The 17,339-nt window shown below is 42.9% G+C and overlaps 1 protein-coding gene across 1 annotated transcript in view; it reads right to left on the bottom strand.

Moving 5' to 3' along the window:
• The window catches only part of tg (thyroglobulin), a 443,647-nt gene that overhangs the window by 45,874 nt on the left and 380,434 nt on the right, over nt 1-17,339 (bottom strand). Inside the window, exon 46 of the mRNA XM_078541245.1 lies at nt 3,717-3,824. Coding sequence (XP_078397371.1) covers nt 3,717-3,824 — 108 coding nt within the window. The remainder of the gene's footprint in view (nt 1-3,716; nt 3,825-17,339) is intronic.

Below are 17,339 nucleotides of genomic sequence, written 5' to 3'. Positions count from 1 at the left end.
CTGCGCACAGCTAAAGACCATTATGTTGCTATGAATGTTATTGGTTTATAATGACAGTTTTGCTTGGCTTGGCTTATTTGGTAACGATCTCACCTCTGGATTTGAACGTTGTGGGTTTACAAAGTTCAGTGCAGATGAGATAATTTGCAATATGTTGACTCCTAACATCATGTCATGTCTAAACTCTGTTCAGGGTGTCTAAGGTTCAACTTTCACCAATATGTACATTTAACCATTATGATATATTTAACTTCTTTAATTCAGTGGTCCAATATTGTCCTTTCATAGAAACCAATGATATCCCCTCCCATCATAGCATTTCAACATGGATCATTGATTACATTCTCATTGATCACAACAAGTTTTATTATTAACAACTTTCCCCAGGGAAAAATTTAAACTTCACTAAACTCTCAAGGGTTGAAATTAATGATGGAGGGAAAATTCCATGTGGTGTGCAGGCAAACAAAGAGGATTTCCTTAGTAAAGTATGGTGCCTTTAATATCATAAAATGTTCCAAGATGCTTCTCAGGAACATAATTAGACGAAAATAGATATTGAACCAAATAAGGAGACATTAGGACAGGTGAAAAAAAGCTGATAAGAGGTTGGCTTAAAGGGGCATCCATAAGGAGAGAGAAGTGGAGAGGTGATAAGGGTATTCCAAAGCTTAGGGCCTAGACAACTGAAGGCACGAGTGTCAATGGTGGGGTGAAGGAAATTGCAGATGCACAAGAAGCACGAATTGGAGGAATGCTGTGTTTTCAAAGCTTTGTAGGGCTGGAGGACATTACAGAGATAGGGAGGAAAATCTTCATGGAGGGATTTGAACATGGAGAAAATAATTTTCAAATTGAGGTGCTTTTGGACTGGGACCCAGTGTAGGTCAATGTGCACAGGTATGCTAGCTAGGTGAATAGGACTTGATATTGAGTTGAAAGGTTGTGGGTTCTTCTTCTTGAAGTAATTCAGTAATATAAGGAGTGAAACTCTGCTCCTCAAAGTAAAGTCAAATGAAGGGTGTATGTATGTCAACTTGGCAATAACGTTGAGCCATATGAAAATAATCATTTAAGAAGTCCAATTCACACAAAGCCAAAGCCTCCCTCTGGCATGAATTCAGGAGCTGTTTCTAGGAACAATTAGGGGCTGAAGTTTTGTGAAGTTTCTGCTGTTCATCAGCCCCCAGCTTTAGGACGAAGAGCTGCAAAAACATCCAGATAAAATGCAAAAATACCATTTACACCATATTCTCTTAGCTTCCATGCAAAGTACAGTAGATGAATGAGAGAACTTCCATGAAAATTCACTTTTTATAGGTCTTTCCACAAAATTGCATGAGTTGGCAGCCGATGGACTCCCCGTGGGCAAATATAGTTAGTGACAAAGACCCCGACATTATCTGGGAGATCAGTTAGGAGTGGGAGGGTTTAATATTGTGCCTGAATGTATGTCCAGCCCGCCTTTTTAACTCAGCCATCTCATTATACTTTTGCTTCTGGTTTTGTGTCCAATGCACAGCTTCAGGTGTGATGAGAACTTGCATGATGCAAACTCAGCTGCAGTATTTAAAGGGCCAATCCAAAGATGCAATTTGGAGAAGTTGAATTTGAGAAGAAGAGAGAAGCAACTTCAACAATGGACTTGATACATTGAAAGGCTTTGACCTAGTTTACCGAAACATCTTCTGACATACTACTGGGTGACGTGAGGAGCCAGAGGGATGTACTATTCCCCAGCAAGGAAGAAGAAGGGCTTGGAAATTGCCCTGGAGGTGAGCAGCAGGAGTGTAATGCCATGCTTCTGGATGCAGAAAGCAATTTAATACCCTGCATCTGTGAAAAGCCAGCCAGCGCCACAAACCCGAGATCTTTCTGACTGGCATCATCTCAGGTGAGGTTCACACAATTCACATGAATCAGTCACCTGTCTTTTACATTTGTGGGCCACTGATTGAGAGATCCTGGATATGTCTCCAGCAGAGCACTGGAAGGACCTGGTTGCAAAATAGTTTAGGGCTGTGGTCCCTTTGACAGCCACGGGTAACACGTGACCACCAGGTACAGCTGGCAGCAGGTCTTTTTCCAGGCAGTTACAGGTGTTTGCCACCATCTGATGTAGCAACCTGAGTCTCTTGTGATACTGTGTCCTGGATTTTACAAGTAGAGGCAGCCCTCTCCGCAGGGGGAATCCCAACCCCTCACCGCAAAGCAAGGCTGCCAGGGTTTACCAGGAGTATGGACATTCCTGCCACTAGTAAAATACCAGCAACGGTGGGAGGAGGCCCTTAACTATCTATTAATTGGTCAGTTAATGGCCTCAATTGACCAAAGGTCAAGCGGGAAGCCCATCACCTCCCCTGCCACTGGTAAAATTCCCGTGGAGGTGGGTAGGTGATGAGGATGCATCCCCCTCTTCCCCTGCCAACCCCATCATCCCACCTATACTGTTCAACATTTTAATTGATCTGTGTTTGATTATATGAGCCTGGCTCATTGTGTTTGATTGGTTAAGCCTGGACGTGGACTCAGAGCAAAGTAAACAGACACCACAGGAGCAGACATTTTATGATTGTAGAGATATTTTAAAACTCTTGTAAATAAACTTGTTGCACACTTAGAAACTAGTGTCTTCTCTGCATTTCTGTGCAATTCATAAAATATACAACACCATCCAATTTTACATACATGACACCTGATAGCCATCTCTGGTAACTGTGAGGGGGTTGGATATTCCAGCCCACAGTTCAGGTATGTCAAGGAAAGCTAGCTGCTACCTGTAGACACTGTTTCACTGTATGTGACTTTTTGAAAGTTGCACTGATTCTGCCGTTTGCTCTCTGCTGCTCTCCTCTTTGCTGTCTAGTACAGGTCTCTGAATTGCAGGCTGGTGCTGCACCTGGTTATATTGGGCCTCGTAAGAGATCCAATCTCAGGCAGCCATAGCTACCCATTCTGATGTGAATGAGAATGAGAATGAGAGCAGGTCAAGAAGCAGCTGTGAGTCTTCGAGTATTTATTGCAGTATTTCCTTGAGTTTTATTCAAACCAACACCGCTCCCCCCGCCACCTCAATTGCCCCTGTGCTCTTGCCTTGCCTTCACTGGAGACTCTGAGAAAGACCAGGCAAGTCATGGATGTACCATTAGATTTCGATGTGAGTTGAAGAATTGCTCTAATTGAATGATTGACATGCCTCTCCCAAGAGGGCTACACAATGACAGCATAATGTGTCCCAGTTAAATCAGGAAGGTGGGTTGGTGCTGGCATCTCCATATGCTGACATTTCTGCCTCCCACCTGCCCCAAAACCCATTAGCTTCTCCATTTTAACATTCTTCTCAAAGTTTCCAATCTTATTTTATATTGCTTGGTTGCTTTCAGAAGAATCACATGAACATATGAAAATTGAAATAGCTCAGCTGTTCCATCAAGTCTGCCCACACACGATGGCTGTCAAACCATAGCGTAAACCAAACTGATTCAATAATGTTCTTTAGGGAAGAAAACCTGCTGCCCTTACTTGGTTTAGCTTAGATGTGGCTCCAGTTCCACGCACAAGTGGGTGATTTGTAACTACAAATCCACTCAGCTGTATCAAACTGCAAGTGCTTTAAGCAGGAGGCCCCACACAAGATCAACTATGCCCACATCGTGAAAATGAAAAACAAACGAAAGTTTGGAAAGTCCCTTCAAGCCTTGCCGTAATTTCCTTACCTGTGCTGAGAAAGACTTCCTGGTACGTGGTACATAAAGATATTGGCTTGTGTGCTGTTGGCCCAGTGAGCAGCCATCTTTACAACAGGGCAGATGATGAAATAGTCCCTGTAAAGGAATAATACAAATAAAGACTTTATCAGTCCAGTTGTAGGAATATAGGAACATCGAAGTAGGACCATTCAGCCCCTCTAAGGAGCTCGGCAGTCAAACCAGCAATGGTTAAAGGGACCACCGGAAGTTGCCACTCAAAAGGTAAGTTTGAGCTTTTTTATTTACCTCATTGTAGAGCTGGGAGCAACAAGGGTGCTCCTCATGGTTCAACATTAAATGAACGGGCCACAGCCAGCCGCCACTCACACCCCCTTCCAATACCCTTCAACCCCATTCTGTCCCGCCGACCTTAGTCAATTTGTGAGTTAGCTGATCTTTCTCCCCTTCATGTCTGTTGAATTGCCTCTGGGGTTGTGAGAACTTCTGGGCCAGGATTTTATGACCCCTCCCCACCCCGGCGGGATATTACAGTCCCGCCGAATTGAATGGAGATTTAAATGACTCGCCGCGTCTGCTGGGGAGAGACACTCCACAGCGGGGCTGTAAAATCCTGGCCCTGATCTTTATCTGAGCTAAATTTCACAACAGTAAAGTAAACATATTTAAGCAGTTGTTTGCACAACTACATTACTGGAATTTGCAGTTTTTTCATTGAGCTGTGGTGTGGGAGGGGAATAAATCTATTGCCTTATTTATCTATGTTCAGTAAGGAAACAAAATCATTTATTTTCCTTTAAAAGGAAAAAGTCTCTAAGCACAATTCTCATAAGTTTATTTTCCAATCCTTTCAGTGGCTATGTTTTCCATCCCTCAATCCTTCAACATGGCAGCCCACGTTGGAACAAAATCACAAGATTCTCAGGATGAGAAAAACTATTTGGCTCATCTTAAACTATCCATCCAGAACAATACCCTGTTTGCTTTGTCTAATTGTTTGTTAAATGATTGTTAGGTTTTTACCACTACTGCTTTTCTCTTCACAGAATCACAGAATTTTAACGTCACAGAAGGAGGCCATTCGACCCATCGTGCCTGCACCAGCTCTCCATTGCCCTGTCTTTTCCCCATACCCCTGCACCTTGTTTCTATTCAAATAATCATCTAATGCCCTCTTGAATGCCTTGATTGAACCTGCCTCCACCACACTTCCAGGAAGTGCATTCCAGACCCGAACCACTTGTTGTGTGAAAAAGATTTTTCTCACATCACATTTACTTCTTTTGCAAATCACTTTAAACCTGTGCCCTCTCATTCTTGATCCTTTTACGAGTGGGAACAGCTTCTCCCTATCTACTCTGTCCAGCCCGCTCATGATTTTGAACATCTCTATCAAATCTCCTCTTAGCCTTCTTCTCTCCAAGGAAAACAGTCCCAACATCTCCAATCTATCTTCATACCCGAAGTTTCTCATCCCTGGAACCATTCTTGTAAACCTCTTCTGCAGTCTCTCCAATGTGTTCACATCCTTCCTGTAATGTGGCTTCCTGATATCAGCCTTAAAGTTACATTTTACTTGTTTATGTCTGTGTCCCATCGTCCTGCTTCCACTGTTTAACCATTTTCTATACTATTTACTATCTTGTATACCTTCATAAGATCATCTCTTAAAAGTTCCCTATCCAGGCATGAAAACCCAACTTTTTGGGCCATGGGGATGCTGTGGATTTGGGATGAGTTGTTGCAGGAAAATCCTTAGTGAGCTGCTGAAGTGCACCCTGTAGATAGTACACACTGCAACCACTATACGCTGGCGATGGAAGCCCATTTCCCAAATGAACACTACTGGTGCAGGTTCTCATCTGCTGGGGGTGAATTTTCATTTAGCGTCCACAGTGGATAAAAAGGCAAAATACTTCAGATGCTGGAAATCTGAAATAAAAACAGACCATAACCTCTGCCGCTATCTTTTTGGACAGTGGCTGTTGATGAGGTGCTATTCTCATTTACACCACCTCGAGACCCATCTTTTGTTTCTTAACTTGTCCTATACCCATCCTGTTTTGCCATGCCCCATCACCCCTTTTGTCATTTAATCTCTCCTGCCTTTTTTAAATGTGATGTATAAACATGTTGCAGAAAGGTGAATCCATTTTATATTTCTCCAGGTTGTTATTTTCAATAAGATAAAAGCAAAATACTACGGTTGCTGGAAATCTGAAACAAAAACAAAAGTACCTGGAAAAACTCAGCAGGTCTGACAGCATCTGCGGAGAGGAATATAGTTGACTTTTCGAGTCCGTATTACTCTTCATCAGAACTAAGGAAATAGAGAAATGAGGTGAAATATAAGCTGGTAGAGGGGGTGGGACAGGTAGGGCTGGATAGAGGGCTAGTGATAGGTGGAGGCAAAGAGGAGATTGCTAAAGATGTCATAGACAAAAGAGCAAAGGGGTGTTGACGGTGGTGATATTATCTAAGGAATGTGCTAATGGGGACATTAAGGGTAGCAAGCAGGAATCCACGTGGGGTAAGTCAGAGACGGAGACAGTCACTGAGGAATGAAATATGGCTGTGATGTCCCCATCAGCACATTCCTTAGATAATATCACCACCGTCAACACCTCTTTGTCCTTTTGCCTATGACATCTTTGGCAATCTCTTCTTTGCCTCCACCTATCACTGGCCCTCTATCCAGCCCTACCTGTCCCACCCCCCTCTACCAGCTTATATTTCGCCTCATTTCTCTATTTCCTTAGTTCTGATGAAGAGTCATACGGACTCGAAAAGTCAACTATATTCCTCTCCGCAGATGCTGTCAGATCTGCTGAGTTTTTCCAGGTATTTGTGTGTTTGTCATTTTCAATGAGTTGATGATGCTCGCTGGCTGTTGTTTGGTAGTTTTTCTATTTAATGAATAGCACTATTTTTGATTGATTGGCATGTACTTAACTGGATACTTGGATCAGTCATTTTTTTTGCTCTGTCGATGTGTGACACCTTGAGAGTGTGGCACTATAGATGTGTCAAATACAAAACTTTTAATGATTTATGGATAGATTTAGTAGGCTTTCATATTTACAGCTGGGCTACTCTAACTCTTTTTTTGTTTGATATTGGGAGTGCGAGCATCGCTGGCAAATGTTCCATAAATGCTCTTGAGAATGTGGTGGTGAGCTGCCTTCTTGAACCGCTGCAGTCTATATGATATAGGTACATAGGTGCTGTTAGGGAAGGAGTTGTAGGATTTTGATGCAATTGTAGTGAAGGAATGGTGATATAGTTCCAAGTCAGGAAAGTATGTGGCTTGGAGGTACTGGCAGGTGGTGGTGTTCCCATGCATTTGCCACCCTTGTTCTTCTAGGTAGTAGAGGTCATGGAAATGGTAGTTGCTGCAGAAGAAATCTTGGTGAGTTACTGCAGTGCATTTTGTAGATGGTACACACTGCTACCACCAAGCATTGGTCGTGGTTGGAGTGAATGTTTAAGGTGGTGTATCAAATGAGCTGCTTTGTCCTAGATGGTGTTGAAGTTCCTTAGTGTTGTCGGAGCTGCACCTATCCAGGCAAGTGGAGAGTATTTCATCATACTCCTGACTCGTGCCATGTAGATGGTGGACAGGCTTTGGGTCATAGGGAGTGAGCTACTTGCCACAGAATTCTCAGCCTCTGACCTCCACTTGTAGGCACAGTATTTTTATGACAGGTCCAGTTAAGTTCTGGTCAATGGTGACATGGCCAGGATGTTGTTAGTGGGGGCTTCAGCGATGGTAATGCCGTTTTATGTCAAGGGGAGATAATTAGATTCTCTCTTGTTGGAGATGGTAATTGCCTGGCACTTGTGTAGCATGAATGTTACTTGTCACTTAACATCCGAAGCCTGAATGTTGTCCAGTTCTTGCTGTATGTGGGCATGGAATGCTTCAGTTTCTGAGGCGTTGCGAATGGCACTGAACACTGTGCAATCATTAGTGAACGTCCCCACTTCTGACCTTATAATGGAAGGAATTCTGTTAATGCAGTTGAAGATGGTGGGCTTAGAACAATAGGCTAAGTAATTCCTGCAGTACTGACCTGGGGCTGAGATGATAGGCCTCCAACAACCACAACTATTTTCCTTTGTGATAGGTATGACTCCAACCAGTGAAGAGTGTTCAGAGTTACAGTAGCCCAGCTACAGATATGAAAGTCTACAATACTTACCCATAAATCGTTAAAAGTTTGCATCTGACACATCTATAGTGCTGCACTCTCAAGCGAATGATTCCCATTGAATTTAATTTTGTTCAGGCTACTTGCTGACACATTCAGTCAAATGCTGCCTTGATGTCAGGGACAGTCGCTCTCACCTCACCTCTGGAATTCAGCTCTTTCGTCCACATTGGACCAAGGCTGTTGTGAGTTCTGGGACTGTATGTTCCTGGCGTAACCCAAGCTGAGCGTCAGTGAGCAAGTCATTGGTGAATAAGTACCGCTTGATAACACTGTCAACGACACTTTCCATCTCTTTATTGGTGATCAATAAACTAATAGTTGGGGTGGTACTTAGCTGGATTGGATTAGCCTTACTTTTTGTGAGCCAGAATCCTAAATTTCTACCTATCTAGTTCTTTTTCTCTCTTTCCTATATGCATCTTTATTTTTACTTTGACTCCATCACTAACCCAAAGATGGTTGGCTGTGGGTGGAAGCTTAGACATGTAAGGTATAACACTGCCTGCTAATAGTTCCCAAGCAACATTACAAATGCTGTTAACCTGTGCAATACAATATACTTTGTTATGTACCAGCAGAAAAAAAATGAAATATTTGCAATTATGTATTGGCTTTCTCTAATTCTCCAGTAGAAATGCACCACAGTGGTGAGATAACTAAGCAGTTCATCTGTTTTTTTGATGGTGTTGTTCGAGGGAGAAATGTTGGCCCAGGCATTAGGAAAACTCTACATTCTTCCTTTTACACTACAGAATTGTTCTCATGCACCTGGTAGGCAGATGGGACCTTGGTTTCATGTCACAAAAATAAAAGGTTGCCTCCACCAATAGCATACTTCCAGCCTAGGTTAGGAATTCAGAGCCCCAGAATGGGGCTGAAACCCAAATCCTCTCCCCAAATTTAAGAGTGCTACCAAGCAAGTCAAGTTGACAGAGGGAGACGAGTGGTAGATGTAAAGGTCTCTAGATTTTCCACCTCCCTTCTTGTGAAGAAACGGGTGATCTCTGCTTGGAGCCTCTCAACAACATAAGATTTATATTATGAAACTAACTGACATGGGAGGAAATCAAGTTTGTATTTCTTGATGACATGCTGGCATTATCTAGAACCAGACAAACTTCAACATACTTCAAGGACTATAACAGTCTTAGTTACGTTCAGCCAAATTTTCATGTTTATAAAGTGTCCTGCTGTTAAACTTGAAAGCTCTTTCATCCCCCTGAGTACCTTTTAAATGTACAACTCAAGCCGGAGCAAACACTGTGCTTCAGAGAAGCACAAGGCTGGAAATGTCAATGGTAATGAGGGTGCCCGCTGCTTCTGATTACAGCAGCATGCGAGACTGGCCTAACTACAGACAGCATCTGAGGTGGGATGTAAACAGTTCCAGCTGAATGGTTCTAGTGATCACCCTGGGAACCTGCTCCTCACTGCCAACAATCCCACACTGACGCTAAACTTTGGGAGAAAGCTAGTCACAAGGTGAAAAATAACCCACAGGTGATGGGAATTCAATATCAAACCCTTGAGTGATTTTCTGCAAACGGTAACTGCAGTTTAAGATTAATCAGGTATTTAATTTCAACATGAATTTTTATTTCTTCTTCAGTGCAGTGTTATTTTTTCTTTCAAAATTGTCTCCATCCCATTTTCACCAGGGCTAGGGCAGGGAGGAGCTTTAGAGGAAGTTTGGCCCGGTGGGCTGGTGGAACTGAGGGACTTGGCAACTGATCGGATGATCTTCACCTTAATGGCAGAGAAGTCCATGAATTCCTTGCACTTATAGTTGGAGATGAAGGTGGTGAAGGGGAAGAAGGGTTTAAGGAGATTGGCAATTTAAAATTGGCATTTATTGGCATGGACATGATGGGTTGAATGGCCTCCTTCTGTGCAGTAATCATTCTATATCCAACCGCCACCACCCCTCTCCCCGCCACAAGAACTGCTGCAGTCTGGCTGTGGTATATAATATCTACAGGATGTACTGCAGCAATTTGCAAGGTAATTTCAACAACACATCCCTCCCTTGTAATTTTTACCACTGGGAAAAAAAGAGAAGTTAGAATATAAACCTCTTTACTGATGAGCTACTTTAAGTAGGGGTCAACAACAAACATGTACCCACCCCACCTGCACTCTCCTACTCCCATTCACTAGCAGCAGTTATTGGTAATCTAAACTCACGCTTTCCACAATTTTCCATTAAATTGAATAGATGAAAAACCATGAACAACATATGCCTGATTTTCTGATGAGCATTCTCAGTACTGCACAGTTAACTGAAGACAAAAAGTTAAGTCATGGAATCCTTCCTGACCAAACTTCAGGCCCCATGCGTATTCCATTTTGTGTACTAATCACATCTATAGTGTCATCAAAAATGCTGAAATAACAGTTATGCATGTCCAAATCCCGATGCTAAGTGATTTGAAGGGATACTCGGTGGTGAAATCATCGAGGCATTGTTGCTTTTGTTTTCAGGGTCATTGAATACTTTTAAGGCAGAGGTAGATAGATTCTTGTTAGGCAGGTCATTGAGATTAGATGGGAACGTAGAAATCGAAAAACAAGAAGATCAGCCACGATCTTATTGAATGGCAGAGCAGGCTCGAGGAGCCGAATGGTCCTCTCCTGTTCCTACTTCTTATGTTCACTCTTACAGCACAGAAGGAGGCCACTCAACTCATTGTGCCTGTGCTTGTTCTTTGAAAGATCTCTCTACTTAATCCCACTTCACTACTCTTTCTCTGCAACCCTGCAAATTTCCACTTTCCAAGTATTTATCCAAATCATTTTTTGAAGTTACTATTGAAGCTGCTTCTCCAGCTCTTTCAGATGGTGCATTCAGATCATCTTAATTTATCCACAAAGATAAATTTTCCTCATCTCCCCTCTGGTTCTTTTACAAATTATCTTAAATCTAGGTCCTGTGGGCATTCAGCCTCATGTCAATTAAACATCAGCAGGACTTTTAGCCCCCGATGGGGCGAACATGGAAGGGGGCGAGTGCGAAACTTGCATTTCTGGTGTGCAGGTTTATCAGTCCAACCCCTCCTTGGGGCTATTTTCCTAGAGGTGGGATGGTGGGGTTGTGGGTGGTGAGAGGCTGTCACATGGCCACTAATGGGCTAATCAGGGGAAATCAGTACTATACGACAGTTCCCCACACAGTACGGGGTTGTGACCTCCATTTGGCCATCCAATGCCTCAACTACCTCCTCTTCCTACATCCACTATAGCTTGAGCAGCACCTTCTTCTATGTGAATGACAGACGCAAAGTACTCCTTTAGGCCAGAATTTTCACCAACTCAGAAGGGCTCCGTGCCTTAGCCAAAATGGCACCAAGCCCCAACTCTGGAAGTTTTTACCCCAAAACCCAACACTCACTATTTTTGCTCAAGGTGGGTGGCAGGGTGGGAACCAGGCGAAAGATAGCAGCATATTTAAAAGTGCAGCTGCTTTGATTAAAAAAAAATATTCATCACTCAGGTTTCTGAAACACAACTCATGCACTTTAGACATTTGAGAGAAAGGTCTAAACCTACTGGAATTCTATGGAGAGATCAGGTACCCTTTGGAAAATGCAGGTACTCGTTTGGAGAGGTTTAGGTATCGTTTTGGGGTTGTTAACAGGAGATGTTAATGTGTATAAAAGTGGATAAGTTATGTGGAACTGTCAAGCTTTCAAATCACTTAAATGCCCTACCCTTTAAATTTTGAAAGAAACTCACCTTCTGTGACACTCAGTTGAAAAGGAAGTGCCTGCGATTTCAATAAAGATTTGTTGGCATAATCTTGAGGGTTTATAGGATTAGTGTTGCTTGATTGCTTCCACAACCTTTCATTCTCATAGTGGGGGTCCTGTAAATTCACAGTTTGATTGACATCTCCACATGGTTATAAATGAATTAGCTTTCTTTTATGCAGGGCTTTGAATATAAATGTATGTTTTTAATAAGGGATTAAGTGTTTAAAGGAAATGTTTGTTTTATAGGGATTATGCACTTGAAGAGATTTAAATGTACTGAACAGGCTTTTATCAATGAGAGTTTTTTTTAATATATTGAAATCTGTAATAGATGCTTAGAACTTTTTTAAAATTTCATCTCAGCATGGCTTTTGAGGTCTGCCCATGGTGGATACAGGGTGAGTTGGAATGGAGCATGTAAGGGTGTAAGATTTACATCCTTATTTAAGGAAAGATGTAAATACATTAGAAGCAATTCAGAGGAGGTTTACTAAAGTAATACCAGGAATGGGCAGGTTGTCTTATGAGGAAAGTTTGGACGGGCTTGTATCTGCTGGAGTTTAGAAGAATAAGAGGTGACTTGCTTGAAATATATAAGATCCTGAGGGCTCTTGACAGGGTGGATGTGGAGAGGATGTTTCCTCTTGTGGAAGAATCGAGAACTAGGGGCCACTGTTTAAAAATAAGGGATCGCTTATTTAAGACAGACGTGAAAAGAAATGTTTTCTCTCAAAGCTAGTCAGTCTTTGGAACCCCCTTCCTCAAAAGGCAGTGGAAGCAGAGTCTTTGAATGTTTTCAAGGCAGAGGTAGATGGGTTCTTGATAAACATGGGGGTAGGCAGGATGTTACAGTAAGGTCAGCCATGAGCTTGTTGAATGGCAGAGCAGGCTGAAAGAGCCAAGTGGCCAACTCATGCTCCTAACTCATATGTTCATAAGGGCAAAGCGTTCTGGATGGTGGAAGATCATGGTTTGGCATGAGTTGGCACTAAGTTGGCATGGGGACTATAAAAAGCTATGGAGATGAGAAGGGGGTAATTGGTTGGCAGGAGTTGGCACTAAGTTGGCATAGGAACTATAAATGGATATGGAGATGAGTGGGGGGTCATGGGTTGGCATGAGTTGGAATGGAGGGCATGAGGCACCATGGGTGATGGGTAGAGGAGCAAAGATTGGCATGGAGGGTATGAAGGGCCATGAGGGGTGGGCGGGGGCAGGAGGTAGCATGTGTTAGCATGGATGGGGCATGGGGAGTGTATGGGGTGAGGGGGTGTGAGGGGTGAGGGTCTCACTGTTCTGCTTATAACTGGGACAATGTCCCAGGGCACTGAAGTAGGCATTTTAAACAGCTTGCCTTGGTACTCAGCAGCCCTGTGCCTGCCTCCGTACTGTTTCTGGGGACACCCAACCCCTCAACCACACCTCCCCCCACCACAACCACCCCCTCAGCCCCCGCCCCACAGAACGAAAATCAAACCATTCGGAGAAGTTTCTTCTGAGCCGGGTTCACAGAATCATAATTTTCCTGACTTGGGAGCAAAAATTTCGCCTTTAGAACCACAGCTATGTCCCATGCATCAATCCCTTATTTGGTCCCTACTGGGCTCCACCCCTCCTTTTACCATCCTTTTACTATTTATATGACCAAAGAAGGCTTTCTGATTCCCTTTTATGTTTGCTGCCAATCTCTTCTCATACTTTCTCTTTCTTTCCTTTAGATCCTTTTTCACTTCCCCTCTGAAATTTCTAAATGCAGCCTAGTTCTCAATTTATCGTCAGTCATATGTTTGCTCTTTCTGCTTTATCTTACTTTCCATCACTGTTGTCATCCAAGGGGCTCTGGATTTGTTTGTCGTGCCTTTCCTTCTCATGGGAATGTACCTCAACTATACCTAAAGTATCTCCTCTTTAGAATTGCTGAAAAGGGAGGCATGCTGTTGAAGCTTTTTATCTTTACACTCATCAGGACAGAAGCAAGAATACAAAATCTCAAAGGGAACAACAATTTATACTGCATGAAGAGAGGATGCTGCTTGGTAGGGAAGTGAAATCTGATTGGTAGAGCTAATGTCATGGAAAATGCACCAGTGAACAGTTAACTGCCAAGCTTTTTTAAAAATTCAAATCAGGCAAGTCGATTTGGATTGGGCAGGGACTTGCCATGGGTAACAAACCAGGGAATATCTATCTCTCAACCTTTTGTTTAATTGAAAAAGGTACAATGCATGGATATGTTCTTTTTGTTGGCAAAGGACAGGGCCCTGTGTGTAAATATAGGTAGCTTCTAGCAGGTGTAAGTGAGTCACACTGCAAGCCTGACTGATAATCATAATTTGGTTGTTAGTGTAATTTTTAGTACAATCAGAATTATTTAGTAAGTGTTGTCCAATTGCAGAATCACATCTAATGATGGACACTATGTTTTGAGTTTTGCATGCATAGGCTGGTTGAGTACAATCAGTACTTTTGCGGTTGTAAACTGCTAAAGGGATGTGCTGTTTGACGTATGGCCTATATACCCGACATAACACTGGTACTGAAATTCATATACCACATTACTCATTTGTGTGGTAGGCAGAACGTCTTTTTAGCTTAACTGCAGAATCCTGTTAATGGAGAATACACTTGTGTTGCTATTGCATAGTAGCGGTGTGAAATGGCTAGCTTCACCTGTTGCTCAAATTTTTGAGACACCTTATCATTCCAGGGTAATCTAAGGCAGACTAGGTACTTTTCAGGATCAAAAGTGGCCACCTTAGGCCCATTTATGAGTTTGTGCAATATATAGCAAGCAATGGTCTAATCAGGGTAGCCACTATCCCGCAGGTTAGTCTTGATGTGTCTTATTTCGTCATCAAACTTGTACACTTTGACAGTAGCCCATTGTTACATTACAGCTTTGCCAGCTAATCTTTGATTCTGATTTACCTGGACCAGATCTTTTCTCACCTCACCCCGTTAATGACTTTTACTCTGTATTGCTCCTTGTCCTTTTCCATAGCTAACCTTATGATACTATGATTACTATCCCCTAATGTTCCACAACTGACACTTGATCCATTTGTCTCACTTCATTCCCCAGAGCCAGATCTAGCAATGCCTCCTTCTTTGTTGGGCCAGAAACATGTTGATCCAGAAAACTATCCTGAAAGTATTTAATAAACTCTTCATTCTCTGGCCTTTACATGAATAGGAACACAGGAACATAGGAGGTAGAGATTCTGCAGAGGGATATAGACAGGTTAAGTGAGAAGTTGGGACTCCTTCTTGGAGAAAAGACCAAACAGAGATTTGATGGAAGTATTCAAAATTATAAGGGGACTGGACAGGGGAGATAGAGATAAATTGTTTCCATTGGTAGAAGTATTAAGAACCAGAGGGCACCGATTTAAGATAATTGTTCAAAGAAACAAAAGTGATATGAAGAAAAACGTATTCACACAGCGAGTGGTTAGGGTCTGGAATGCACTGTCTGAGAATGTGATGGAGGCAGGTTCTATTGAGGCAATCAGGGGGGAATTAGATGATTATTTGAAAAGGAACAATGTGCAGGGTTTCAGGGAGAAGGCAGGAGATTGGCACTAGGTGAAATGCTCATTCAGAAAACCGGTGCAGACATGATGGGCCTAATGGCCAGAACTTGGTGGGGGTGTCCTGGTAATGAATCACATAAAATTAGAATACAGGTACAGCAAGTGATTAGGAAGGTAAATAGAATGTCGGCATTTATTGCAAGAGGAATGGAATATAAAAATAGGGAAGTTTTACTGCAGCTGTACAGGGCCTTGGTGAGACCACATCTGGAGTACTGTGTACTGTTTTAGTCTCCTTATTTGAGAAAAGATGTAATTGCTTTAGAAGCAGTACAGAGAAGGTTCACTGGACTCATTCCTGGGATGAGAGGCTTATCTTATGAAGAATGGTTGAACAGGTTAGGCCTAAACCTATTGGAGTTTAGAATCACAGAACCACAGAATCACAGTATCACACAGTGCAGAAGAAGCCCTTCGGCCCGTCGAGTCTGCACCGACACGTGAGAAACACCTGACCTACCTACCTAATCCCATTTACCAGCACTTGGTCCATAGCCTTGAATATTATGATGTGCCAAGAGCTCATCCAGGCACTTTTTAAACGATGTGAGGCAACTCACCTCCACCACCCTCCCCGGCAGCGCATTCTAAACCGTCACAACCCTCTGGGTAAAAAAGTTTTTCCTCACATCCCCCTTAAACCTCCTGCCCCTCATCTTGGACCTGTGTCCCCTCGTGACTGACCCTTCAACTAAGGGGAACAGCTGCTCCCTATCCACCCTGTCCATGCCCTTCATAATCTTGTACACCTCAATCAGGTCGCCCCTCAGACTTCTCTGCTCCAATGAAAACAGCCCAAGTCTTTCCGACCTCTCTTCATAACTTAAATGTTTCATCCCAGGCAACATCCTGGTGAATCTCCTCTGCACCCCCTCCAGGGCAATCACATCCTTCCTATAATGCGGCGACCAGAACTGCACACAGTACTCCAGCTGTGGCCTCACCAAGGTTCTATACAACTCCAACATGACCTCCCTACTTTTGTAATCTATGCCTCGATTGATAAAGGCAAGTGTCCCATATGCCTTTTTCACCACCCCAGTAACACGCCCCTCCGCCTTTATGGACACACATGCCAAGGTTCCTTTGTTCCTCAGAGCTTCCTAGTGTCATGCTGTTCATTGAATACTTCCTTGTCAAATTACTCCTTCCAAAGTGTATCACTTCACACTTTTCAGGGTTAAATTCCATCTGCCACTTATTTGCCCATTTGACCATCCAGTCTATATCTTCCTGTTGCTCAAGACACTCAACCTCACTGTTAACCACCCGGCCAATCTTTGTGTCATCTGCAAATTTACTAATCCTATTCCTCACATAGTCATCTATGTCGTTTTTATATGTGACGAATAAAAGGGGACCCAGCACAGATCCCTGTGGTATGCCAGTCACTAAAGCATCTTTCTGTCATCGCCCTCTGACTCCTACAACTAAACCAATTTTGAATCCACCTTATCAAATTACCCTGTATCCCATGTGCATTTGCCTTCATTATAAGTCTTCCATGTGGGACCTTGTCAAAGGCTTTGCTGAAATCCATATAAACTACATCAACTATACTACCCTTATTTACACACCTGGTCACCTCCTCAAGAAATTCAATCAAATTTGTTAGGCATGACCTCCCTCTGACAAAGCCATGTCGACTATCCCTGATCAGATGCGAACGAGAGATAATCTTATTGAAACATAGAAGATCTTGAGGAGACTGGATAGGGTGGATACCAGAAGGATGTTTCCTCTAGTGGGAAAACCAGAACTCAGGGACATAGTTTAAGAATAAGAGGTCTCCCTTTTAAGACAGAGATGAGGAGAAACTGGAGGCTGGGTCTTTAAATTTATTCAAGGCTAAATTAGATAGATTATTATTAGACAAGGGAGTCAAGGGTTATTGGGGCAGACAGGAAAGTGGAGCTGAGACCACAACCATTATTAAATGGTGGGGTGGCTTGAAGGGCCAAATGGCCTAGTCCCAGTCCTAAGTCCTATTTTCTTATGTTCCTCTTCCAGTGCACTCCTGGCTGGCCTTCCATAGTCTACCCTCTGTAAACATGAGGTCATCCATAATTCTGCTGT

The sequence above is a fragment of the Cetorhinus maximus genome, chromosome 4, assembly GCF_964194155.1.
Source record: "Cetorhinus maximus chromosome 4, sCetMax3.hap1.1, whole genome shotgun sequence".
NCBI classification, from domain to species: Eukaryota; Metazoa; Chordata; class Chondrichthyes; order Lamniformes; family Cetorhinidae; genus Cetorhinus; species Cetorhinus maximus.
This window is presented reverse-complemented; position numbering and strand designations above follow the sequence as displayed.